At 41.4% G+C, this 26,619-nt stretch overlaps 3 protein-coding genes across 6 annotated transcripts in view; 2 read left to right on the top strand and 1 right to left on the bottom strand.

Moving 5' to 3' along the window:
• The first annotated feature begins 58 nt into the window (after window positions 1-58).
• On the top strand, window positions 59-6,197 carry LOC308085137 (disks large-associated protein 5-like). 3 transcript variants are annotated; one of them, XM_080428221.1, is made up of 16 exons: window positions 59-218; window positions 318-472; window positions 614-670; window positions 769-868; window positions 1,095-1,154; window positions 1,279-1,338; window positions 1,461-1,561; window positions 1,723-1,913; window positions 2,076-2,210; window positions 2,365-2,453; window positions 2,791-2,951; window positions 3,130-3,231; window positions 3,389-3,635; window positions 4,032-4,399; window positions 5,424-5,570; window positions 5,960-6,197. In XM_080428221.1, the coding sequence occupies exons 1-16, from the start codon at window positions 80-82 to the stop codon at window positions 6,035-6,037; spliced, it is 2,190 nt and encodes a 729-aa protein (XP_080284347.1). In that variant the 5' UTR covers window positions 59-79; the 3' UTR covers window positions 6,038-6,197. The 3 variants fall into 3 exon arrangements, with proteins under 3 accessions (XP_080284347.1, XP_080284346.1, XP_080284348.1); XM_080428220.1 differs by having other exon boundaries at window positions 1,717-1,913; XM_080428222.1 differs by lacking the exon at window positions 1,279-1,338 and having other exon boundaries at window positions 1,717-1,913.
• A 1,921-nt stretch (window positions 6,198-8,118) lies between these two features.
• Window positions 8,119-26,619, top strand: part of ift74 (intraflagellar transport 74) — a 36,850-nt gene continuing 18,349 nt past the window's right edge. The window contains exons 1-8 of one of the 2 annotated variants that reach the window (XM_080428406.1): window positions 8,119-8,248; window positions 8,834-9,008; window positions 10,568-10,703; window positions 11,045-11,093; window positions 11,452-11,550; window positions 12,334-12,394; window positions 13,173-13,232; window positions 14,287-14,348. In XM_080428406.1, the coding sequence (XP_080284532.1) occupies window positions 8,871-9,008; window positions 10,568-10,703; window positions 11,045-11,093; window positions 11,452-11,550; window positions 12,334-12,394; window positions 13,173-13,232; window positions 14,287-14,348 (605 nt within the window). In that variant the 5' untranslated portion in view covers window positions 8,119-8,248; window positions 8,834-8,870. The remainder of the gene's footprint in view (window positions 8,249-8,833; window positions 9,009-10,567; window positions 10,704-11,044; window positions 11,094-11,451; window positions 11,551-12,333; window positions 12,395-13,172; window positions 13,233-14,286; window positions 14,349-26,619) is intronic. The other variant, XM_080428407.1, reaches the window with a different exon arrangement.
• On the bottom strand, window positions 17,193-25,139 carry LOC308080688 (leucine-rich repeat-containing protein 19-like; the record flags this gene model as incomplete). The annotated part of the gene is made up of 6 exons (XM_080422632.1): window positions 17,193-17,599; window positions 20,803-21,033; window positions 21,894-22,071; window positions 23,433-23,544; window positions 24,295-24,539; window positions 25,044-25,139. The coding sequence occupies 6 exons, from the start codon at window positions 25,137-25,139 to the stop codon at window positions 17,193-17,195; spliced, it is 1,269 nt and encodes a 422-aa protein (XP_080278758.1).

The following is a 26,619-nucleotide window of genomic DNA, read 5'->3' as shown; positions in this document are numbered from 1 at the left end:
CTGTTAACCTGACTGTACCAGGAATATGGAGGCACCAGGTAAATTTGCAAGGCTGCGACAGCGAGACACCAGTGTCCAAATGTTGCGGCTAAAGAATTCCCGGAGGAGGTCACAGCTGCAAAAAGAGAACAGGGAGTGTGCCGTTAACAGCCGCCGACAGCTTGACCATGTTCCTGACGCACCGGACCAAACTCCAAATGTGACCCAGTCGGCTAAAAGTAAGGCTTGATTGTGTCAACGCAAGTTAAAACCTGCACATGTATCAAGCTCTCAAAAAAGTGAATTTGGTTGTGACCAGCTTGTTGTTCTCTGCGCAGACTCGGCTGGCACGCAACGGATGGAGCAACTTAAGAGATGGAAGGAGAAGAAGCTCTTACAGAAGGAGAAGGAGAAGAGGGAGAAGGAATCTAAGGGTGTCTTTAAGGTCGGTCTAGTTCACCCCAAGGACTCCTTCTCCCTACGGCCCCGGGAGGTGAGAGGGCATTCAAAGCCAGCCCCTTTGTGACAAAACATTTGTATTCTTTGTTTTGTGCTGTAATGGTAGTTGAGCTGTTATGGTAACCCGCTCTGTAAATAGAATAACACATTAGTTATTGTCCCTCCTTCCTACCAGGCACTAGTGAAAGTGCCCCAGACCCGGGTCACACGTTCAACAAAGTCGGATCAGCAGGTGACGTGTAACTCCATATATAACCCCACCCAGCACTGTTATGTCAACTTGCATGAGCTTTGACTTCTACTTATGTTTGTCTCCATCTTGTCCCACAGCCAAACAAGCCTGTCCTGGGAAGAGTGACCAGGAGCCGCACAGCTCTTGTTCAGCCACAGCCAACCCAAGCTGCTACCAGGGGCAAAGTTGTCCCTAGAGGTAACTAATTGCATTCTGAGGAAGAAGCCATGTTTGGACTATGAAGTTATCTTGCTTTATAATGCATTATAAAAATCCAAATGGACCATACTGTTACACATGGCTAAATTCAAGTTGAAGATTTTACTGTTTTAATTAATAATTATTGGGTTTATTTTTTATTTATCTGTTGGCTTATTATTCAGGGATGAGATTCCACTATCATATCTGTATTGTCCTCTTTTAGCAGAGCCAGTGGATCGTGCAGCAGTTCATACCAGCTCAAACTTGGACAAGCCTGCTGGAGGTACACACATTTTCTGCTAGTCTCCTGTGGCATTTCAGTAAAAGCTTTTTTGCCTTAACACTTTTTATAATGTCATAGAACATGTGGGTGTCAAAGCTTTTTAAAAATGTTTTTTGGCCTCCAGGTAGGACAAGAGGCAATGCTAAGCCTGTAGCACCCTCTACTGGCAGAGGAAGGAACAGCGGTATACCATTGTAACATCACAGTACACTATCCCAAATATGACTTTAGTCTTTTCCTTTGTTTTCACTTGGTTTATTTGCCTGCTGTACTTGATAACATTATTTCTGTGTTCCAATTATTCAGCAATGGTTGACAAGACTGTACCAGTGGTGTTGGAGGTGGTTGACAAGACTGTACCAGTGGTGTTGGAGGTGGTTGACAAGACTGTACCTGTGGTGTCGGAGGTAAAAATTTAAATGCACACCTACGTCTATTGTGTTCATCTCATTGTCTACTAAATGGAAATCGATACGTACTGTATGTCGATAAAAGTAATTGGGGTAATTTTTGCACAGTTTCTGTATGTGGGGAGTTCAGTGGTTCTGTTTAATTACCCCAGAAGCAGGACACGGAATCAAATCACCGTGGGGAAGAGAGGGCAGATTCCACCACCTCCTCCATCCCTTCATCTTCCTCCTTGACTGACACCCTCCCTCCCAGAAATGCCACAGATGGTCCCACCTCCTTCGCCCCTGAAGGGTTTGTGTTTGAGGCCCCCGCTGGCCTCTCCTCAGCGGACGCCTTCCTCAGACCCAGGTTTGTGTGCATGACCTCCGTGACTAAAGAATCTTGAGTTTTATGTCTTGTCACATTTTGTGGTTCGCAGACCTTGCTATGTGGGACAGTGACAAAAATATTCAGTTCCCAAACCATGCATTGACAAACTCTACTCTTATTACTCTGCTTTCTCCCTGCCAGCGCAAACTTCAACGTCCCACCTGTTCCCCTCTTTGAGGCTGAGACCAAGGAACCATCTCCCCCTAAAGCCCCACTCCGCTCCCCTCATGCTCCGGCCGGCTCCCAGGAGCCCCAGCATGACGTGCCATACTTCAGGTGAGAAAATGATGTAGAATGATGTTCAAACTCACTGGACATGAAGTAATGTTCAATTACTGTATATAATTATACATTTATGTAATGGAATCACAAGTCTGCTAACTTGGTATGTTGAGTGTTTGTGTTGTCTAGTGACGTCTGTGTTCATCAGGTCACAGGTCACCACTGAGACTGACAGGCTGACCAGCCTTTCTCAGCTCTGGGAGGTCAAAGTGGATGATGACTCCATCCCTGAAGAGAGTGAGTCTTGATACTTTTCAGGAAAATTGGGGTATAAAAAATAACCTGTGTTCCAATGGATCCGTGTAGTTAAGTCACAAAAGCTTAATGCTTTTCACTGGTTCAATGTGTTTAAAATCATAGACGCACGTAACAACTTTTTCAAACTAGCAGCTCTAAAAGCTCACAATGTTGTGCTTGTTGAGCAACTATTTTAGCTACTTTTGTGACACTGTAGTATGAAGCAGTTGGGCATTAATTTATGAAAAAAGTTGAAATATGGAGATACAAGATGACTGAAGATTATCCGAGTTATATCCATTGAACTCTTCCCTTTTGTACATCCGTGTGTGTGTAGTGAGGGATCGTATGCGCACAGCGGTGGGCCAGGCCAGGTTGCTCATGAAGGAGCGTTTTGGCCAGTTTCTGGGACTGGTTGATGATTGTGCTCTTGGACGTGGGGAGAAGCTCACCACCTGCACTGACTTGCAGGGTTTCTGGGAGATGGTGTATTTCCAGGTAGGGGCTCACAAGTTCTTCATCACAGTTTGTTTTGAACAGATTCTTATGGTTTATGACGGATGGATGATAAAAAAAACATCTGTTGGAATGGTGAGACTGAACTGAGACAAACTCTAAAACGCTTAATATGTACTGCATTATATATTTTGTTCTAATCCAATTATTTCCTTTTCAGGTTGAGGATGTATTTAGGAAGTTTGAGGCCCTCAAGGAGGCTGAAGCCAGATGCTGGGTGGAGGAACACAAACCTCCACCACGTCGGAGGAAGATTGTCAAGGTAAAAAAATCTAACTTGCCCAAAAAGTTTGCTTACTTTGCATGGGGTGAGAAAGTCTGTGGGGATATATGTTACATACTTGTATCTTAGTCTTCTTGAAACGATTCTGCTGCCGTTATATTTGCTAATACTTGGTGCCAATTTGTGCCTTCCTCAGAAACCACCTCCCACTGCTGCTCCAAAGGGAGCAGGCACGAATGCAGAGGCCAAGTCTCGCCTGGCTGCTGTAAAGGCAGCGATTAAGGCCAAGCAGGTTGCAGAGAAAGCTGCCCAGGCTGCTGGTGGCACCACGGAGGACAACCCCAGCATCCAGGTGTCAGAAGCCCCAACAGTTACCCAGGCCACAGACACAGTGGTCTTCAATGGCGGTTTCTTTAAAGTGGAAAGCCCAGCCAAACCGACAGGTGAGAGTGCTTCACTTGGCAGAGTAGGACGAACACCTTTTTTTTGTGCTCTTGTATATTATGGGAGAAAACACTGAGTCAAACGCAAGACTGAAATCTGTAATGTTGGGCAGACATTACTGTGAGACATGACTTAGGGCCTTGTGTGCATCGGCCGGAGCTACTGGAAAACTTTGGCTTCATGTCATCCCTAAATTGGTTTCCATTAAATGGCAACTTTTGACTCAAGGTTACATCATCTTAAGTCATCCTCTAAGATGTTTTTCATGCTACCTGATTAAAGGTTTGCATTTTCTCTTGCTTACGAACAAGCATGCATCATGGTTAGGAACATATTTACTACCAGTCTGACAACAGCCTGAACAATCTGCTCATTCTCTGGTTATGTGTCTGCAGGATGGTTGAGCCGCCCGAGTGCTGCCATGCCGCCTCACGCAGCTTCTTCTCCCTGTGGTAGAGTGACCCGCCCATCCATTGCCATGTCACACCTCTCCCCTCTCAACCGCACCCCTGTCCGCCTCACCCTGGCTCCAGAGTCTCCTTTTTGTCCAGTGCAAGACGGAGAAGAAAAGCCTGAGATCAGCAGCCAGCCACTCTCGCCGAGGCTTTCCCCTGCTCCGTGCATACCCACTTCTCCCTCCAGCCAGGCTCCCGAAACAGAGTTGAGCTTCACTGAGTCTCCCTGCCCTGTTGTGCCAGCTTCACCCACATTGTTCTGCGGCCAGGAATCCACAAATGACACCCTCTACACCACGGCCACCGAGGTATGGAATAGCCTAACCCCATCCCTCAAAAAATGCAGTTCGTTGGGCTCATTCAAAACAGCCCTAAAAACTCATCTTTCTGGAGGCCATAAGAGGAGGTAGTACCAGTTTCCCTGTAGACAGATGACCCCCCCTCCCCCCTTTTTTTGTATATAAATTTACTTTTATTTTTCATGATGCTTTTTTTGTACATAGTGGTATTTTTTATTTGAACTGTTTGGTTGCTATTATATATGTCTATGAAATTAATCCAAGGACCCCAACGGAAACAAGACCGCAAGGACTTTTTTGGTCGGACCTTTTAGACAAAAGTATTATAAATGTAACTGATGTTTTACATTCTTTTGCCTAATAAAATTTTCAATCAATCAAAACCCCAGACCCCAGCTCAGTTGTTGAGGTGAACATTTTATGTATGACTTTCTAAATGCTAGCTCAACACAATTAGTCTGTAACCATCACAACTCCATGACAGCAGCTGAGACTGACAAGCCACAGTTCTTCTCAGTTGCACTATAATCTAGATTTGTGCCTAAATTGTTCTTCACCTGTTATCCTAGTTACTTTGACGCACATGCTTGTTGTTTTGTAATTCTTTTTTTAAGATACATTTTTGGGCTTTTTATGCCTTTATTGGTAGGACATTAGTTTTACAGATAATGGGGTGACGCGCAGCAAAGGAAAGTCACAGGATCGGGGACTCGATCCTGTGACTTGCTGTCAGGCTGCATTGAGCCTAGGTGCCCGGCCTGCTAAGCTAGCCGTCCGGGCCTCGTCTAAGTCCATAACTATACTGCTCAAAGAAATTAATGGAACACTTTGCTCCCTTACAATTTTAGCAGGCTTCATGAGCAGTGTTGGTGTGTATATAGACAAAGGTTCATGACTCATATTCCAACCTTTATTGTGAGAGTCCAGTCGTATTCATACCTGGCTACTTTGCATTAGTTATTGCAATGCATTGCGCTGAAATGAAACGGATGCAAGTTAATCTATTCAGTAACCAAGTCTCTTGTGATTAAAGGATGCTCCTGACTTGGATGAGCGATACTTTCAACCATCAGAAATGTGCAGCCTGTCACCAAGGAACACTGATGCCATGGAGACGACGTTGCCCGTAGAAGTGGAGAGTCTTAGCGCTCGACATGGAGATGAGCGAACGCCCCCACAAGTAAGGTTTTTACACCACTAAAGCACTGGGACGGATGCTAAGGCGGACTGTAATTAAAGTGATGGTGTGAAATCTTAATCCAGCACATGCAAATGCATTTTCACTGAATGTGGCTGTTATCACTGTTGTGCTCAGATTTGGCTCAGGTACCAGTTACCACAGGCTGTTTTTATTGAGATACACCCTTTGCTTTTCTATTTTCCAAATCTAACTCTTAGCCACTTAAGCACTACTTTGTTGTGCAACGTCTATACTTTTCACCTATACATGCCAGGTTGAAAACCGTTAAACGGGACTGATAATCCAACTCATATTTCACATTGTATGTTAGCTTTGGGCCTATTCAGTGGAGACTATTTGACACGGTCTTTCTACTTTGTGTTTCTCAGGCCAGGAATGCTGAATCAGACCTCCTCCTGTTCACCCCCGACCTGAGGGACAGGATAAGGCAGAGTCTGTACAAATGACGTGATGGTGTTCACCCCTCCCGAGTAATGGGAGCTCATCTTATTGTTTTGTGTGTAAGGGCGCAAATGTGTTATTGCTACAGTTTTATCTTTTGAGGGATCAAATATTGTTCCGATATATTTTAATCTTGAAAGTTTGAAATAAAAGTTTTGTAATGAATGTTTTGCAATGGATCTTTTTTTAATTGACTTGTTCACTTACGATCTGTCACACTGACATGGATTAAAGTTTTCACCACAACTGATTTCAGTCATTTGGAGTCCGTAGACGTCAGCATGACTTCCCTGGAATGCACTATTTGAAGTAGTCAAGCAATAGAAAACGTGTTCCATCTTCCAGAAAAGAAATCTAAAAGTTCAGTCGTGAGATTGTATTTTGCATTAATCCATGGAATAAGGCTATGGAAAGTAATGGGCTTAGACAAGGGATTGTTGTATAAAGCAGTGGTTCTCAACCTTTCTGGATCAGGGCCCATTTTAATCTCTAAGTGTTAGACGATATTTAATTTCTTCCTGGGTCCAGTGCCAGCAGAGCGTTTTAGTTGCAGGAGAGATGGTGATGCTATTGGTGATTGAGCCACTCAGTATGACTTGACTTCATCCTGTCCATCCGCTTTCTCTGCTGTTGCCTCCTTCCGCCACACCTCCTCTACCTCCTTCCACTCAGCCTGGAACAGGGTAGATCATTTGAACGGTTTAATTTGTTTTGTTTGAAAATAATTTTAAAAGAAAGCAGAAGAATTTGAGGAAAGGTCATTCCCATTTTGTGTTTTCCGAAGGGTATTAATTGACAGCAAGGGTCAGTCAGGGCATCACAACTTCCACACAGGAAAATTGTCACGTAAGACCTGCAGCATGCACAAAAAACAACCGCAACGTTTGACACTTCCCTTCTCTTTACGCAAAATAATGCAATGCAGTACAGGAGCATAATGGTTATCTTATCATCTCATGACCAAGGTTAGAATGTAACCATTTAAAGACCAGTTACAATTGTTTGCACACTGTCTTTTTCTGTGGTCATATACAGTAAGAGGCAGCTAGTGAAAGCAGCCACTGAGAATCAAAATGTCACCAAACTTGACAATATCAATGGGGTATGGTTATTAAAAAATAAAGTATAAACAAAGTCATTACCTAATTAAAACGCTGACTGAGCACCTTGGCAAAACTTCCGCACTACTTTTTATGGCGCAATGAACAAGACCGGGCATCAATCTTCATTGATTGTGAATCGTGATACCAATAAATAGAAACTTAAATAATTAGTTCCATATTGAACCAAGCCAGAACATTATTCCCATTAATTGATCCGATTGATCATTAAACATGCTATGACAATATATAATTTATAATACTATGGTATTAGGCTTTTGGTCAGGCTCTGAGACACTCTGCTGCATATCTATGCTCTGCTACACACGCACACACACACACACCACACCTTTAATGAAAATGATCAATCTACTGAGTTGATAGACTTAAAGACAAGAGTTTTTTTCCTCCCTGAAGCCATGAAGAAAATGTCATAACACGGTCCTTAGTGCTAGAATAATGATCATCTACATGGACTGATCAGTCTGTCACATACAGCAGGCCGTGGTTCTCAACCTTTTCAGGTCGTGACCCCCCAAAATAATCATATTTGAACTGGGGACCCCCCACCCCACCCTGACAAGCACTTGGACTTGTAAGAGTTGAGGCATTCCATTTAGTTCGACTCAATTCCACAGATAAATATTGTGAAAATAGCACAATATTTGCCTCTTTCTTATGTTATTTGACAATTTGGCCAATGTTTGACCAGATTACTTTTGATGCAATAATGGTCTTTTTCTTTTCTTTCTTTCTTTCTTTGTTTGAGGTATTAAAAGGTCTTTAAACGTCCTTAAATTGTCACTTCACCGTCGTCTGGGGACCCCCCTAAAATCATGTGGGACTGGGGACCCCCCAGGAAACTCTCCAGTATGATGTGTTTCTTCTTCCAGCGGAGGGCGACACACACTTATGTTGGTGCTATCTCATTCCAACTAGAGAAGAAGGTCTCGCGATAACTTGCATGCAACGGTTGCCAGAGCAACAACAACACCAAGGTGGCTAACGTACAGCATTCTGCACTGAAAACTTTCCTTCAAGCTTGAAGAAGACACGTTCATGTCAGCTATAGTACGATAATTAACCAAGGTAAACGCGTTACAATGTGAATTAAAGGTAATAATAAGATACACAAGGTTATATTCTGGGTAGCGGCGTTTATGCAGGCTTGGTTGCATTTCTCATAACACGTTATATGGAAGCTAATCCTGATTTGAGCAAAACCTGTTAGAATCAAGTTAGAATTTGACCCCCCAAAATGCCCTGCACATAGTGCACAATAAGAATGTATAATGTAAGCTATTCAGCCCTGTGGTTAAAATAGACAAGTGACAACTTGGAAAGCTGTTTAATGTCTTAATAGTGTAAATAGGCTACATTTTCCAACCCAGTTGCCTCCCTCTCTATCTATCTCTCTCTCTCTCTCTCCCTGCTTGATGTTCCTTCCAGTTAAGTTTTTTGTTGTTGTTGCTACTGTTGCAAAAATGCTTGCTCGTGGGGTTGCTCTATATATAAAGGGTCTTGAGACAACTTGTTGTAATTTGCCACTATAACAAAGTTGAACATCTTTGAATTGAACAAGACACTTATTTGGTGTCATAAACTAGCCCCAGGTATATACCATTATCAGATGAGACCATTAAATAATACATTTATCTCATAGCTGTTAAACTGATGGCATTGTTTTTTTCTTATCTCTAGAAAAGGATATTCACTAGCAGCACCTCCAGTGACATTAATGGCGGGCCAGCAGCCTCTGCCTGGTCGTGGCAGGCCCATGAGTCGCAGTGGATCTGTGGTCCCGGTGATTCCAGGGTCCGCAAGACCACCTACACCAATCAGACCTCCACCCACAGCGACTCGCCTGGGAACGGGGGTAGGTCACATTAAGAGAACTCAGGACATTATCATAGTCAGCTTTATTGGTTAAATGTTTTGCACATATTAATAATGTACATTGAGAGCTCTTAATGGTATGACCAGTGATTGGAAATCCAACCTCCCCCGTCAGTTTATTTTCTGCAGAGTCCATTCCCCTTACGGCTATGAATGCTGGACACTGACGCAAGCCCTACAGAAGTCCATGTGTGGTGCTGATCGTTAAACAGGACGAACACAAGTGTATCAGAGAAGATGGCAGTCAGGAATATGAGACTAGCCATCACTGCCATCGACACCCGGAACTCCTTGCCAAAAAGCTTTTACTGTGGGAACCAACACATGGGCATTGAAAAAATAAATATTTGGAAAATGGTCTTAAAGAGCAAGACCACTTTGGTAGAGGTTTGGGTTGTGTAGTTACCTTGCCATGATGTAACTCCAAAGGTGGACAAGAAATCAAAAATAATTGCTCCATTGATTAGAAATTGATAATTCAAAATATGCTCCTCATTGACTTACATTGTATAGTAAAACAGCTCTCAAAGTCACTCTTTTAGCACATAAACAAACACAAACAAAGTTGATTCAGACAATATAGAACATCACCAAACCCAGTACTGTTTTTTTTTAAATAAAAATGTTAACTTCCTGTTGATTTTGCTATTTTTATTAAGAAGAAAACTTGGACTGGATTTGCGGATCCGGATCTTCAAATAGTAAAATCAGCAGGAAGTTAACATTTTTATTAAAAAAACAAACAGTACTGGGTTTGGTGATGTTCTATATTGTCTGAATCAGCTTTGTTCGTGTTCGTTTACGTGCTTATAGACTGACTTTGAGAGCTGTTTTACCGTACAATGTAAGTCAATGAGGAGCAAATTTAGAATTATCAATTTCTAATCAATGGAGCAATTATTTTTGATTTCTTGTCCGCCTTTGGAGTTACATCATGGCAAGGTAAATACACAACCCAAACCTCTACCAAAGTGGTCTTGCCCTTTAAGGCCTAATATTTCTACAATTATTACAAATTGCTACAAAACCTGTATAAAGCCAGTCCTTTTGGGCATAAATTGTTGATTGTTTGTGTCACATTCCTGACCCAATAATTTGATGGAAATTATTGGTTTAGGAATGCGACAAAAACTAAAATAATCTCCATGAATTCAAGGCTTTATGGGGTGTGTAATTGGGTGAACTACTCCTTTAACCTACACATGGACGGGAATAGTTCACATTTTATTCCAACATTAAGAATAGTCTTAAATAGACATCATGGAAGTTGATCTGCTGAATGCCAGTGATCTTGAGTTCTATGTTCAGAGAGACAGTCTTCTCTCATGATTTAATGTCCAGCTCAGCTCCTGGTAATTGTCAAAAACACAGTATCTATAGTTCTTTGTGTAAGGATGGCAAAAATGTAAACCTTGTGTTTTCACTTCATATATAGAAATTACAGTATTGTGCGTGTGCGTGTGTGTGTGTGCAGTGTGTGTGCTTGCTTGAATTGTTTCTCTGGTTTGTCTTTGACCAGTGTTATGTTGTCTTCTACAGATGGTTCCTGGTACAGCCCGTCCGGGTACAAAGGGTGGACTCATCCCCACCCCTGGTTTACTGTCAGCCCAGATCAAGGTGACAGAAAGGCCTGTCACCCAACAGGGGCTCAGCGGCATGAAAACAGGCATGAAGGGTAAGTGAGAAGAAATAAACAAAGGATAATGTACAGTGTACATCTCGTCATTAATACAAAATATACCCAGAGAGGGTGACATACAGTAGGACCGATGTGAATCCTGCTCATTACACAGCTACATATGAAAGAAATTAATAATTTGACAACAAATATTTTCTTAAAAGCTGTCTGTCATTCAGAAATAACAGGCCGCAGCATGCCTTAATTGACCAATCAGATTTGAGTATTCAACAGAGCCATATTATTTAAAAAATCCAAGGAAGGAAAATGTAAACAATTTTAAACTTGTATAATCCAGGTTGCTCTATTTCTCTCTCTCTGTCTGCCTTTTTACCCAGGTCCTCAGAGACAGATTCTGGATAAATCATACTATTTGGGACTACTCAGGTAGGAAACTTTGCTACGTTGACTTTTCTTTCTTAAAACTGCAAATGTTGGGAGCATGGAGGTATGTTTGGAGCTTGCACAATGAAGAGTTTTACCCTCTCTTTTACACCTGTATACCTGTGATGCGACAATAAAGTTGAATCTGAATAATACTTTTAATACTTATCTGAGTGTTAATTTAACTCTTGAGAGTGTAAAAATGGACACATACTCTCTTAGTAAAATTAACGTTACTGTGTTAAACTTAGCCGCTACTGTATAACCTGCTCTCTCTCTCTCAAACACACCAGTCTCTGTCTGTCGGTTCATATCATCCAGCTCTAATAGACACTTTTCTCTATGTTGTTGGTGTCATCAGGAGTAAGATCAGTGAGCTGACCACAGAGAACAGTAAACTACAAAAGGAAATTGACAATTTCAACCAGGAGAACTCTGTCTATCTGTCCTACGAAAAGAGGTAAGGACCTGTTTTAAATCTACTGTATGGATGGATTCCTGTAAACTAGACACAACCATAGTTAACATCTACCTACAAATGCTGTTATTAAACCAACATACAATTCAATATAAAATGTTTACAAAATATATTTTCATGTTTCGTATTTCAGTTCAATAAATAATGTATTCACTCACTGTGCATGATTGAATGGCAGTCAGAGAGGCTAGTGTTTAAAATGATTAGTCTTCAGACCGGATAAGCCAATCGGATGTGATAAAATGTCTCAATTTGAAAAATACAATCATCGTTTTTTACAATGACTAGAAAATCATTGGAATTGGAATTTTGCAACTGATCTTTTATGTAATGTTGTAACTCTACCACTAGATGTCACCACCCACTTAATCCCTCAGTGTCCAAGCTGAGTGGGAATTAATGCTGCTATCCAGAACTTATTTAACAAATAAAACAGTACTTGGTTCTCGTGTAGGACACCTACTGGTTGAGAAATTGTTCTGCCTGAAGCTCTTAAGTGCAATATTTCCCCTGGCCAAGTGAGCAGTAGATTATGAAATTTGGTCTCTCATGCAGGAGAGTCATGGTGTGTTATTGCACATGCTCTTTAGATTCTCAGCATCAGAAATTCAAATAGATTTGGTTACATTTTTCATAGTTAATATAATACTCATTATTTTACTGTATAAATGGTTTTAAAAAAAAAAAATAAGTAAAAAAGGTTGCATGTACTTCACTTGACTACAATAAACACTGTCCAACTGTGTTGTCTTCTATCCTCTGCAGGGCGGAGGGTTTGGCGGGGGAGATCAAGGACCTGCAGGGCCACCTGGCCGACCACAACATGGTAAACAACTGCACAGTGACATCCTTTGTTATAGTCCCCATGATGCATCTGTGAGGTACTTAATTCACCCATCCACCGGTCACAGCCTGTGCTACGAGCTACAAATTCCTTTTAGAAGCGAAATCACCTCGTTGCCAAATAAGTTCAGATGATGAATTGCCTTTGGCATGTGGTGCTGTGAGAGTCCAACAACAACACACCCAACAATTGATGCAAGACTATTGTCAAGACACAATACTAGACATGCAGCACTCACATGAGTACAGCATTACATTTTGAAGTGCTTAGAATGTTTTTCTGTTTAACCCATTAAGACTTGAGACGATTCTTAAAAATGTTTTCTAAATCCTAATTTTTTTTTCAAGATTTTTCAAAAATAGCAGATCTACAAGTTCATAGCGCGGCACTCGGTGCCGCGCTATGAGCTTGTATATCTGCTATTTTTTAATAGCCAAAGAAATCTAAAGTGACACAGATGCGTTCCAGGTCTTAATGGGTTAAACTTAAAAGTGACCCAGAACAAGTGATATTGAACTTCTGTGAATTTGCTCAAAAGACATACAATTACAATCAGCATACAAGTCTTTGAGATAATACATGTTTCAATGTTACCACTATGACACTGTTTCTCATGTACAATTATGCCATTCAGACAGTTACATGTAAACCAAAAGGATCAGCCATGGAAATAATTATCAATAAATGTAAAAGTTGAGTTAATTGTAGTAATGACTTGTAGACACTTTATATATATATTCCCTGTGGTTGTATCTACCAGCTGGTGGACATGTTGAACACCAACACTGACATGGAGGATGTACTCAAGGAATTCAACATGGTGAGTACAAGCGTTCACACTCAGAAGACTAATACAATGTGCAAATTAATGAGTTCAGCTCATTGCAAAATAGGACATCTGCCATTTGGGAGAAAGGAACAGTTACACCTGGACAAATGCATTTGATAGCACAAAATTAAAACAAGTTACACATTTTAAAGCGTAATAAGTAACTTAAGTCCTCACTGCTCAAAGTCATGCTGTATAACGTTTTCAATTAAACACAATTCAATACATTTTTGACAGTTTTTCGAAACATTATTAAACTCTATTCGTATTCGCGAGTGTCTGCCCATGACACTTGTGCCAAAATGACGTAGGCAATGGAAATGTACCAGAAATTTATTTATTTATGTATTTTAAAGTCGATACGTACTGTTTCTGACAACTTCTTGTTGCATTCCGAAATATCCCTGGGTGCTAGGACCCTGCAGCATTCTTTTCTGAGTGGTACTTCTGTATAGACAAATGGTGTAATGACAACCACGTTGCCAAACAGACTACTAAAATGCATGTTACACATTATGACTTAAGTAAGTAACTCCCCCTGTCTGTTTTTGATAGTAAAAGAACTGGAGCAATTATTATTTGTAAATACACCAAGGCACAGTCGTGTGCTATGAGTCCAGGTGTGCCTTGGGATTTTGTGACAACAACACCTTATTATTGCAATATATACAACTATATAAAAAGTTATTCATTCTTTTTTAATTTACTATTTCAGTACTTGTGCAGTCATTTCCCATTACAGAAGCGAATTCTATTCCCTTAAAAAAAAACACTTTCAATTTGGCGTCCTTATTTTGGACATTTCATAATTATTATACATTATACAATTATTATACATTAGTGTGTCCGTCCTACATACGCTTGCTGTAGTGGTGTGGCACTGCAACAATACAAGCTTAATGCAGATTTGGGATTATATGCCCTGCATATGTGACTGCCACTTTGGAATAAGTAGAAGACAACATTATATACATTATTTTATTTTGAAGTTCATTCATTATTTCACAAAAATATAAACATATCTTCTCTCCATATGTTTGTGCAGCTGAAAGCCCAGAATGACAGAGAGGCAGGGAGCATAGATGTCATCTTTACAGAGAGACGAGAGTAAGTACCAAACCCATGTGTTTTCTTTGGACTGTGTTGTATTGCATCTTGGGCTTCATCTTGCCAGGGTGAGAGGTTCCACTGCTAAAAAATACACAGCAATATCCAAAATGTAAATGAAACTCTGAAAGTGTAAAAATAGACCCCTTAGCACTGTAAAGCAACACATGTCATGTTATAACACTTTAATGTATTTGGCAGCTTTTCAACTAATTAATTTCACCAAGATTGATTCTGTGCTGTGCTGGATTACACTACTCTTTTAGAGTTCATGTCAATTCAGTCTGAAGCCTGAAGCCTCGATGAATGAATTAGCTACAAATAAATACACACAAATCATAGGTTATCATACTGGAACAGCATTATGTTTAGCGATCAAATGGGTACAGTTCATTGACATTCATAGCAAAACAATATCTTGATTTATACACAAAATAGCAACAAACCCATTTTGGCGGATTTGCAGTGAATTGCAGCTAAGCATCTTCTTTTCTTTAGCCTGTCATTACGCATGATGTTAGATGTTGCTGTCCAATGGTACAGTACAGTTCCATTAATTAATACACAAAGTGCAATGAATAAAGTCCATCAAAACTCCAAAAGTAAGCTGTCCCTGGCAACAGTCAATCTAAAGTTCTGACTAGATTCCAGGGCTCTAAATAAAACGTTTTCACTGCTACTCCAGAATCATTCTGACATACCGTTTGATTGCAAGCATGATTGTGAGAATATCTGTCTGAATGAAAAGTCATCAAAATTCTTTATAGTTAGTTTCAAAGTTCTCTGGTGTAATTTCCATCTCTGAATGTGGAACAGGGGTGTTGTTCTCTGGAAACCCTCCAGGCCACCCCCCTCTGAAATGGACTCATGCCCTGTGTGCACCATGATCATGGCAGCAGGTTGGCCCATTTGATTAGAGACACTTTGTTTTTATGGTGTGGCTCTGCAGGATGTGAGCTGCCTGGAAGGGGCTTTGCCTGTATGTTTTAGTCTTTTCCATGATTTATCTTGCAAACCGCTGGATCGATCAGTGCCACATTTCTTGTGCAAGCTGCCAGTAGGCCAAGGAAGTACAGTAGTACTTACACACTTATTCCCCTCTTTTTTTTCATACTGTGTGTGTATTTGTATTTTTAATTTTATAATGGGAATGAAAGGCGGTCAGATGGGGTTGCAACCTTGCCCACAGGAGTCATTCAAATTGGCTAATGGAAGGACCGACCGTCCGGCCGGCTGGTGGACCACGTCATCACGCTCATGAGTGTATTGTCTAACCTAAATGTGTCGTCATGGCATCAGGCGCAAACAAATCAGTCAGCTCCATATATGGGCATGGGACAAGGACTGACATCTCCATATTTGGGCATATCGGTTGGATCGGAGGTACAACGTAGATGTGAGGGCTGCGCAGCAACCCGAACCTCTAGTACATCATATATACGTCAAAGATGACTGACGTCATACAGTGGCGACTCAAAGTCCGTGATCCACATGGGAGTCATGCCGTTATCAGACCTCTTCTTGTTTGAAATGCATTAGCTTTGCTCAGAATGATTTCTATCTTCCTCAAGGATATACCTTTGGCAGCATGTATTCCTGCATACTGTAGCCACGATGATGTAACCTTATTGGTAACATCAATCCTGTAACCTTTTTCTTGCAAAGAACCATCCCACCCCTTCACCCTTGGCATTTTATGTTGCTTTGTCAGCAGCTGTTTGGAGTCTGTTGAGAGACTCTTTTGTTTTACCAAGACATGAAGATTCCAAGTGTGGCTTTGATATGTTGGCCTGAGGCCAGTGTTTTGAAGTCAGCAGGCCAAACAAGATGCGGTCAAAAGAGTCTTTGTGTTGTGTTTTGAAACACCCAACAAACACTGTGCAAACGCCTGAGTCACAGGAGCCGCCAGGCGGACAGTGAATCCAGCTTGCTGGCCGGTTGGGCCAAGGTTAGGAGAAGCAGCCTTTATAGTGCATGTAAGGCTGCACAGGTCAGCAGTCACAGTACATGACATGTAGTTCAGATTACACAGTTAAGTCCTGTGTCTGTGCAAGAATGAGCCATGTGCTGCTCTGATGCTCGTGATGTTAATCAAATGTCAAGTTTATATATATACTTTTTAGAGGAAAGTATGTGGGGGAAAAAAATATTGATGGTAAACACAAGGCTGTGAACCAGATTCAAACGCACAATATCCCACACAGTTATATGGAGTATTTTTTTGGGCCCAGCCCGTAGGAGTACATTCAACAACAAAGATCACCCTGATCGATAGATTCCTTTCCCCAAACACACCCAATTGTGTTCGTATAGACGCTTGGCCAAACCAGAGGCAGATGAGGGGATTCAAACCCTATAGACTCAGTGGTGGACAGGTACTTTACCCCTGTGCCACATGAGGGCCCTCTAGATGCTGATAGATTTTAGATTAGCTTTACAAAGTCTGGGTTATCTACTGTGCCAGACGCTTTGACAGGAACTCAACCATCACTCAGAAGTCTTACTCTCTAACCTATAGCCTGGCAATATAGTGAAAGTGGCTGCTGGTGAAGTTTTGAATATCATTTACACAAGTTCTAACACCCCCCCCCCCCCCTCAATCTACAATCATTTTCCACCATGTGATGATGATTATAATCGTAGTGTTTTGGGTTTATTAGATTCTATAGGTGGGACAAAGATGAAAACGTTTCTGATCGTTCTGACATTCTTCTCTAGTCCATTTTTTTATCAGTCAGTTATACAGAACATTTCTTAGAAAAAAATAAATATGATCCTGTCATAAATCTATAAACATCCTCCCTCTGACGGTGTTAAACAAACCGTCTTTCTTTGGTTGTTGGCTCATGGTATGTCCTCAGCCGTGGCTGCGCTGCTGTACTTCCCGCCTCCTGCTCTGTAGTCAGCCGTGTCAATGTAGCGGTCCTCAATATACCCGTCTTCGTCTTCGTCTTCCTCGTCTCCGCGCTGACTGCTGACCTCCAGCTCGTAAGCGGACGTCTCGGTCTGCTGCGTGTCCAGGCTGTAGTTGGAGTTCCGTCCGGCCGTGGTGAAGATGTGTGGCTCGTCGTCCTCTCTCAGTCGTTGGTGCCGGTAGTTGAAGAGGAGCTTGTACCAGGACGGTGACTTGATGGCACAGACGATGACGGTGGAGGTGCAGAGTGCAATGGCCAGGACGCCGACGAGTAACTTCCAGGTGTTGCCCAGAACCGGGATGATGGGGCTGGTGCCATCAGAGCCGCCTGCTGGGGCTTGGTGTGGAGGAGGGGGGGAGAGAGAGAGAGAGAGAGAGAGGGGTTGTAAGAGTTGAAAAGAACCCGCCTCTGATGACTAGGCCTGTCACAATTATTACATAATCGTCTAATCGCAATTGTTTTATATAATCGCAATTATTTTTGCATATTCGTCATAATCAATTCCATATTAAAAAATGTCATATTTAAAAAAAATAAGTGGGAAGAGCCGATCTATAAGCTCAAAATTTGAGTTTATAGATCGTCTATTTCCACTATTAATGTTTATTTAAGTATAAGTATAAAGTCATAAAAAAATTGTTATTTGTCATATCTGCCCTGTGCAACTTTTGTTTACGAAAGCTAAAAGCCAAACAGAAATTAATTTTTTATTCATAATGTTCCATTAATTTTCAACGACAGAAACACAATTAAATCGTTAATCGCAATCATTTGAGTGATAATTAATCGTCAACTTTAAATAAATAATTAAATAGTAATCGTGACAGCCCTACTGATGATCCCGTTTAGGTTACAAGAGATATATTATTTTAGATGTAGGCCTACAGTATAATAGAAAATACTTTAACCAATCTCTGAAAGGTGACCCTTCATTGACGTGAGTTGTTGTGGTGGGCAGGGTGCCCCTACGTCTAATCAATTGTGCCAATTATCCCTCTCCTCAATATGCTTTTGTGACAAAGAGACCAGTGGGAATGCTGTGGTGCCGTGCGAGGCGTTGTGAGCTTGTAGATCTGCTATTTTTGGCTAAAGTTCTCCTCAGAAAAGGGATGCTAGGGTTCAAGTGGTTAATGTAAAAAAAAAATCACACCCAGTGTGAAGTGGGCGGTGTGGTCACAGTGGTCATCACAGTGATGGAAGTTCACTTAAAGAAAAGTAATATTGTGGACCAACCATTGTACACCCCTAACTTAAAAAAAACCAAATGTGTTTTTTTTAAGTGCATAGTCCTATTTATAGGGCTATGCACATGTGTCATGTTTCACTAGCCAATCACAATCCTGAATAGACTGTGATTGGCCAATCACGGTGCAGGGTTAGGGGGGTACACTGGTGGCCAATCACAGCGCAGGGTTGGGGGGGTGCAATGTCCAAACCTCACATATAGGGCCGGTTTCACCGCCCAAAAATCATATCACTCAAAGATTTGGCGGACCCCCTGTAGTCACTCTGAGGACCCCCTGCTCTGTTGAAGACCCCTGCTCTACTGTACTGTCTAATAAAGAACAAATGCCTCAGAAATAAAGAAAGCAGTGGATTGAGCTTCACTGAATAAGCCTATGCAATAAAACAAGACTAAACTAGCCTAGTTCAGCGACACCCTGTCGCCAACATGGTCATGGAACATTGTCTCTCTTTTTTTTCATGCTTTCAAGTTCAAAAATATATTTCCCCCTATTGAAATGCAACTAGCTAGGTAAGGGTGTTACCTTTTCTGCTTGCAACGTGCATTGGCTGGGTTTGCTGTGTGAAACAAAGTATCTAACATCCTTAGTTAACTCTCCTTGGCAGGTGTGTAGTTGAAGCCTGAACATAATTGATAACTGTCCAAAGAAATGTGGATGGTTTGAGCCATTTCTGTGGTTTGAGCACAGCATGTAGTGTTTTGGATAAATTGAAATACATACGTTTCCATGCTGACTTGCGTTGGACTAAAATCAGGAAATGTGCCTGCACATGGCTGCCTGTGGGACACTGAATATTCTAGGTTGGCCACACAGTGGCCAACAAATACACTGCACTGCATGTTTGATTTGTGGTTTAATTTAGTTTGGATCAGTAATTTTTAAAAGAACGAAGTGCTTCAATTTAGACTGCAATTCATTGTCTTGAGGGGCTGCTGATTTGCCATGAGGATTTTGTTTACCCTACAGCAGCAGTGTGAGCTCACCATAGCCATAGCCATCGCCTCTGTCTCAGCCAGAAACAGCAGCCAAAACTCTGGCATGACCAATCACATGCTTGAGTACGCTCTGTCATGGTTGGTTCAATGCAATAAATTCCTATTGTGTTTTTATTAGATGAAATACATTGTTTACCAACAATTTAGTCAGCAGTAGCCCCGAAGGGAAGTGACCTGCCCTTGTGACTGGAACTAAGCAGTATGGAGGGCTTGTGATGAGAAGGTCACTGGTTTAAAACCCTGGAGTCAGGAAAATCGTGGAGTGGAGAAAATTAATAGGCAAAACTCTACCATTGCTCAGCAGCTTCTTTGAAGGTACCCGTGAGCAGGGCACTCAATCCTCAACACCAACAGTACTGTATGAGTGTGGTAGTACTGCAGTACCATGCTGAATAATAACAGCTTGCAGATCTGCTATTTTAGCTACTGTTGAAAGTGCAGGAAAATATTGGATAAAATAAACAAATTTCCAAATCTTTTTGTAACATACTTTATTGCTACAAAACCTTTCTGTAACATACGTTATTGCTACAAAACCTTTTTGTAACACTTAATTGCGACATCTTACTGTAAAATGTAACAAACCATGAGAGTTGCTGTCAGTAATAGCTTATGCAGCGTCTCCACAGCCTAGAGGGCTAAAGGCTAATCAAGTGAACTTGGAGCGTTTTGTGGTCACACTGCACATATTAAAGCGAACCAAACTCAGACCGCCTCCCTAGGTGGTCTGAGTTCGGTTCACTTCAAAGAGGTCTGAGCCCTTTTGGAGTGTTAACAATCTATATGCAAAAAAGTCTCCCAGGACGACTTAACCCCTTTTCAACCGATCTTCATATAATAGGTCCTCACTAATGCTCATGATAAAATGATACAATTTGTTTCTACTTGGTCTGTGTCTCATAGGAGGGCTGTGGACAGTCCAGAAACCCGTCTACCAGTGACATCATCACTAGGCAGGATTTTTTTTCTCCAAAAAGATTACAATTTTTTAATTCAGATTTTTATTAAGGCGAGAACAGTGGGATCTATTATTGCATTGCAACTTTCCAGGAATACAAAGCCTGCAGTTTCTATTGGCTTGGATTCCCCATCGATGATGTCACCGGTAGACAGGTTTCTGAACTGTCTACAGCCCTCTGAGACACAGACTGATTAGAAAATTGTACCATTATATCATGAGCATTAGTGAGGACCTATTATATGAAGATAGGTTGAAAAGGGGTGAAGTCGTCCTTTAACGGTCTGAGTTTGTTTTGAGGGCTGAACGGGTGAAAACAAAATCCCTCCTACATCCTACCTTTGTTAGAAGTGCTGGTGTTGTGGGATTCAGCCACTACTGTGGCTGAATGTGTGGTAGGCTGGTTTGGGGAGGTGGGTTGAGCTGTACTTGTTGCAGAGCTGGTTGGTAGTGGAATTCCTGTTGTTGTGGAGGGTAGTGTTGGATTTAGTGTTGGTGTTGTTGGCTCGGCCAAGGGTTCTGGGTTACAGGCAGCTGAAGCCTCTAGAATGGTGTGACTGGCCCTGTCCTCTGGGGAAGCACACAGTGCACGGGGACCAGCTGTAGATAAGACAGACAGGGTACGTTTTTTGTATTTTGTCGTAAATGAGACACACAGCAAGAAAGCCAAGAGGGAAATTGTGAAACTCCCCCCTGTCAGGAGACAAGAAGGTCAGTTGGCTCTCATGCATTGAAGGAGGCATGAGCTCGGCCCTGGCCTCCCTAGGCTGGTGAGGGGAGTGTAGCGCCCAGGATCACTTAGAAAATTGGCACCGGGTGAAAAAAATAAGGGTTACAAAAACACGGGATATAGATTTAGAAGAAAAAAAATCACACCCAGTGTGAAGTGGGCGGTGTGGTCACAGTGGTCATCACAGTGATGGAAGAAGTGATGGAAGAAACCATAACTTAAAAAAAACAAATGTATTGTTTTTTTAAAGTTATGGTTTCTTATATAGGGCTATGCACATGTGTCATGTTTCCCTAGCCAATCACAGTCCTGAATAGACTGTGATTGGCCAATCACGGTGCAGGGTTAGGGGGGTACATTTGTGGCCAATCACAGCGCAGGATTTGGTGTGCAAATATCCAAACCTCACATATAGGGGCGGTTTCACCGCCCAAAAAAGATGGAAATTGTGGTGTAGGGGAGACCCAGGAGAAAGTCTGTGTTTTTTCTGGCTTAAAATGGTTGTTGGTGGGTGTTCGTGTTGTGAGGTTGTCTGTGGTATACATTCAAAAAAGTGAAAAAAGAAAAGAAAAAGAGCTATCCCCCATTTTCAATATGCATTCGGAACCTGAAACCTTCATAAGCACAGCGTGAACTGGGTGGGAAAGAAATGTTTTCAGTGAAATTGTTCAATTGTAAAAACCATAGTATCCTACAGTACCTATTTGGACTTGTAAGGTAATGAGCCTGTTGAGGAGTTGCAGTGGTTGACAGGAACAGTTCCAGTTGTTCTCCTGTAGGTCCACTGATCTCAGCCGCTTCAGATCCACAAACGTTCTATTGTCCAGAACCTCCAGACTATTAGCTCTCAGACTCAGCACCTCAGAGAAACAGAACCACTTTAATCAGCCAACAGGACAAGAAGCAACTTCAGTATGTTACAGTTACAATGGACATGGGTTGGTGGCAAATGCCTAAATTGATCCATCACTGTCTCTATGTTTCTAGTCAGCCTGATTATTATTATTTCGTTTTACTAGTCAGCTGTTCAGAATGAAATATGATTTTTTGGGGGTCCCCAGATGACAGTGAAGTGACAATTTAAGGACATTTAAATTTTTTTACTTTAAAAAAGACCATTACTGAATCAAAAGTAATCAACAAACTGTACTATAACAAGACCAGGAGACCTGGTTCTGCCAGACCCAGACTTCACATGACGTGTCAGCCTGTGTCTATGCCCATGTATGGACGAAAGGGGGACAGACTTTTATGGCTGGGACACACGTCGTGCTTCGCACGACGTGTGTCCCTTCTATGCCCATGTATGGACAGACTTTTTTGGGGGACAGAATTTTTTTTGGCTGGGGCCGGAGGACAAAGTGACAGACTTTTTTTTGGCTGGGGCTGGAGGACAAAGTGACCATGCCCATGTATGGACGAAACAGGTACAAAGCCTCATGTAAGCCCGACCCCTTGGGTCTGGCAAAAACTGTCAAGACCCCAATCTACACTGTAAAAACACTGTAAAATCCTCGTGTTAATCTACAGTAACTCTCAGAGTTACAGACCCGGGCCATCCACACCAACTATTATAACTAGAACTATATATCGTTTACCACTGTTGTCGTTATAGTTGTGGTGTGGACTCTGCACTTGAGTTGCAGAGTCAATATACTGTACACTATTTGTGCTCAGTGTGGAAGGCCCTTAACTTCCTAACTATCAATCATTTAGCTGGAACCACCGCATGGAACCCTAGGGGTCCCAGGACCTCACGTTGTGCTACAGTATTGGCAACGATATCGTCACAACCATCACCACTGTCAGTGGTGTTCGTCGTGGCCATTGTAGAAATAGATTCTTTGAATGTTACTGTAAACTAAACGAAAGAAGTCTTTTATGCAGCCACTTGTAACCCTTTCTATCTAAAATGCATTATAGAACTCTTCATAATGCATTAAACATGTGTTATAAGAGCTTAATTTAGTCAAGTTTTAACTATAATACTTAAGGTCAAGTACAGTATTATGAACATCATCAAGGTGCTTTCTGTAATCATAATGGATGGAAAGTATGATTATAGTGTGTAGGTACAGTAGGTATACTGTAACTCATTTTGCATTTATTTTTACATTTAAACATTAAAAAAAGTAATGACTACTTTACACGTTATAGAGATAATGTTTTTGCACTCAAGATGTTGCAGTGTATTGTTTTCTTATGACTGAATGAACAACAACTACATTACTGCAAATACCTGCAGGTTGGTAAGGCCCCTGAAAACATCTGTAGGTAGAGACATTATTAGGTTGTGGGAGAGGTCCAGTTCTGTCAGGTTATCAAGGCCAGAGAACGCATCGGGAGCCACCCTAACAGAACAATACAGTATAGTATTAATAATGTATAGTGTCTGTTTAACTTAGAGATACAGTAACTAACCCTAACCCTAACTTCAAATGATAGTACTAACACTGCCTAGAAAATACCTTCTATATGGTGACTTGTTACCTGCCAAAGTGTCTTTTAGAGGAAGTGTATTTCAAAATTGAGTCTTTTGACAAAAGATTAATACCAATCTTTATTATCTGTCTGTCTGTATTACATTTTTTATTTTATTGTTCTTATGGAGAACATCAACTTGATTTCATAGTTTAGGCACTTCAACAGTTATCCACCACATATCAAGTAATGTAAAATAAATGCGCCAGTAAGGGTTAGTTTGCTTGACAGTTGACAATCCAAACGTCCATTATCAAGTTGAATTAGTCCCTAATCTAGTTGGTTTAGAGCACAATATACACTCAAAACAGACAACATAGTACATTCACGACACAAATGCGGTTGACATAGTATCGCTATAACTTATCGATTTTATTCTTACCATTTTCCATTTGTGTTTCAATTTAGCATACAACATGGCACAGGTGTCATTGACATGTCTTTCTGTGTCTGTTTTCAGACAACTATTACAATTTGATTGAGGTTAACAAACTTCTGGCTAGCCAAGGCTAATGCCAATTCCATTGGAGTGTTAGCACTAGGTCTATGCAGCCTTGATCTATTGACGATGTAGAATTCATATAGTATTTAATGTGTCAGTAGGGTGTGAAGAGCCTTACCTGCTGATGTTGTTGCTGGAAAGGTTAAGTACTTTGAGCCGTGGCAGTACAGAGAAGAATTTCCCAGGTACAATGCTAATAATGTTATCATCCAAATGCAGCTCTGCCAGGTTGGTGTAGTTAGCCAGAGCTGAGTAGTCCGCAGCTGACAACTCAATGGAGTTGTTCTTCAGGACCATCTTAGTGATGTTCTGTCCATAATTGGAGGGGATGTTACGTAGGTTCTTGTTTGTCAAGTCCACTGTCTGTTGTCAAGTCAGAGAAAAGTTTAGACATGAATTTAATAGTATTTGTCAGTGACAGTTTTGCTACCGATTATGCCTGTACTGTAATTCAAGTTTGCTTATTCAAAAGATATCAACAACTGGAGCTCTGTGATATAAATGTTGTTCACGGCATTACTAGCACCTGAGTATGTGCACTTACATACATGGTTTGTCTGTTGTGTTAATGGTTATTTGGTAAAACTATGTTTCCATTACAAAATATGGTTATTTTTTATGTTGTAAAAAGAAACGCTTTATAGGTCAGCTTTAAGAAAAGAAAAAAAAAACGATAAAAAAAAGAAGTAAATGTATAACTTTCTTCATAAGGAAGTTCCTTATTTCTGTAGACTCACACATTCAGACTGAAACAGCATTGCAACCAATGATCTAACAAACTACAGGCTGTTGTTGAAAACCTCTCTGGTAAAGTCAGTCAGTCACGCTGAAGATGAATTATAGCTAAAATGCCAAGGTTCTACTCACCAGCAGTTGATCCTCTGTTGTGGCTCCTGTGGAATGTCCCACAGAGCCCATGGCCACCACCGACAGCCACAGCAGTAGTCCTGGGCTCGATGCCATGTTCTGTTTTTTTCCCCAAAACAAACAAACAAAAAATTGCACTTGGTGGTAACCAACTCCTGTCCTCGCTAAGTAATTGTGCTAGAGATAGTGTTTAAGACATACACACACGTCTGCCACGACAACTAATGTACCTCTAGCTCTGCTGACCTGGGATTGAAATCACCACCAGAAGGATCTCTAGTTTATGTCGCCTTCTTGCCTGTCTTAACGATTGTCCGTGACGTGTCTCCTCTACTCCGTGCCACTCAGTCCTTCCTACAGTCTCATGAAGAATATGAAGAAAATTAATACCACAGGAACTCCATTGAAACGACACATTAGCGTTGCTGCTGGCACTTCAGTACAGTAAGCGGTGTCCTCGCCTTTCACCTACATGTAGAACTGAGGCAAATCACAGGCCGTCTGATGACGAAGACGGGTCTGGTGACACTGTGAGATGTGCGAGGGGTATATCTGAGTGACTCTCTTGACTGTAGAGTCCTCTGTTCAAAGGACCTGTCAGATGTTTTTGCACCCGGGGGGCATGGTCTATATGTAAACTGCAAAAAGGAAAATCCCTGTATTTAGCCTTTGGGTCATATTTGGGTCATGTTAAGTGTTAATTTAGCTACACCAAGAGAGTGTGAAAATAATTGAACAACTCAGTATTTTACAGTGTATGAGAGGGCCAAACAAAGAGGGCCATTGTCTACCGAAGCAAAATGTCCCGGGGCTTTCACTGCAGTTTATCTGACTGTCACAGAACGTGATGTTTGCAACCAGGGCAGAAGAAAAAACGAATGACCTCTTAATTTATCTTTTGGATCTTGTTGAACGTCAACGGAGAAGTCTTTTCCCAGAGGGGCTGAGGGAACAACAGCAGGACAACCAGAAATGATGCAGAGACGTTGCATAACAACAGTTAAAGTTAGTTACCACCTTTCACTAGCTCTTTACATCACACTGTTTTCACACATGAACACATAAAAGAGACGGGATTATATGACCTTTTTTCTCTCTCTCTGTCTACCGATTCTCTACCATACTTATTAATTCTATGGACAACAGAATATTTGTTCCACTCTTTGTGGCCTTCCAGATAACAGTCAAATTAAAACATGAATTTAGGATTGTGAGACTAGATCGGGATTTGTGATCTCGACTTAAATGCTACTTCCTGCTGTACACTGACGCCAAATGAAACTTGAAAAACGAAAATCGCACTAGGCTACATTTTAGTAGCAGTCTTGGTAAGGCCTCATGTCAGTAAATGCTTTTTAAGTTCGGTCTCAGTGAAATAACTCTCTGAAATGGGATTCAGACGTATTGGCTTAAACGATGACCGGTGCAGTGGTGTGCACACTGTGTGATCCTGTCTATTAGGGTAGGGATCAAAAACCTTTATTCACATGGATGGATTTATGCTTGGGGCTTTTTAAAATTTGCCTTGCTTCATGTTCTTCACATTCCACATCTGGGAGCTGCCTTGTACAATCCC

The sequence above is a fragment of the Gymnoscopelus braueri genome, assembly GCF_963280865.1.
Source record: "Gymnoscopelus braueri genome assembly, chromosome: 1".
Taxonomy (NCBI): Eukaryota; Metazoa; Chordata; class Actinopteri; order Myctophiformes; family Myctophidae; genus Gymnoscopelus; species Gymnoscopelus braueri.
This window is presented reverse-complemented; position numbering and strand designations above follow the sequence as displayed.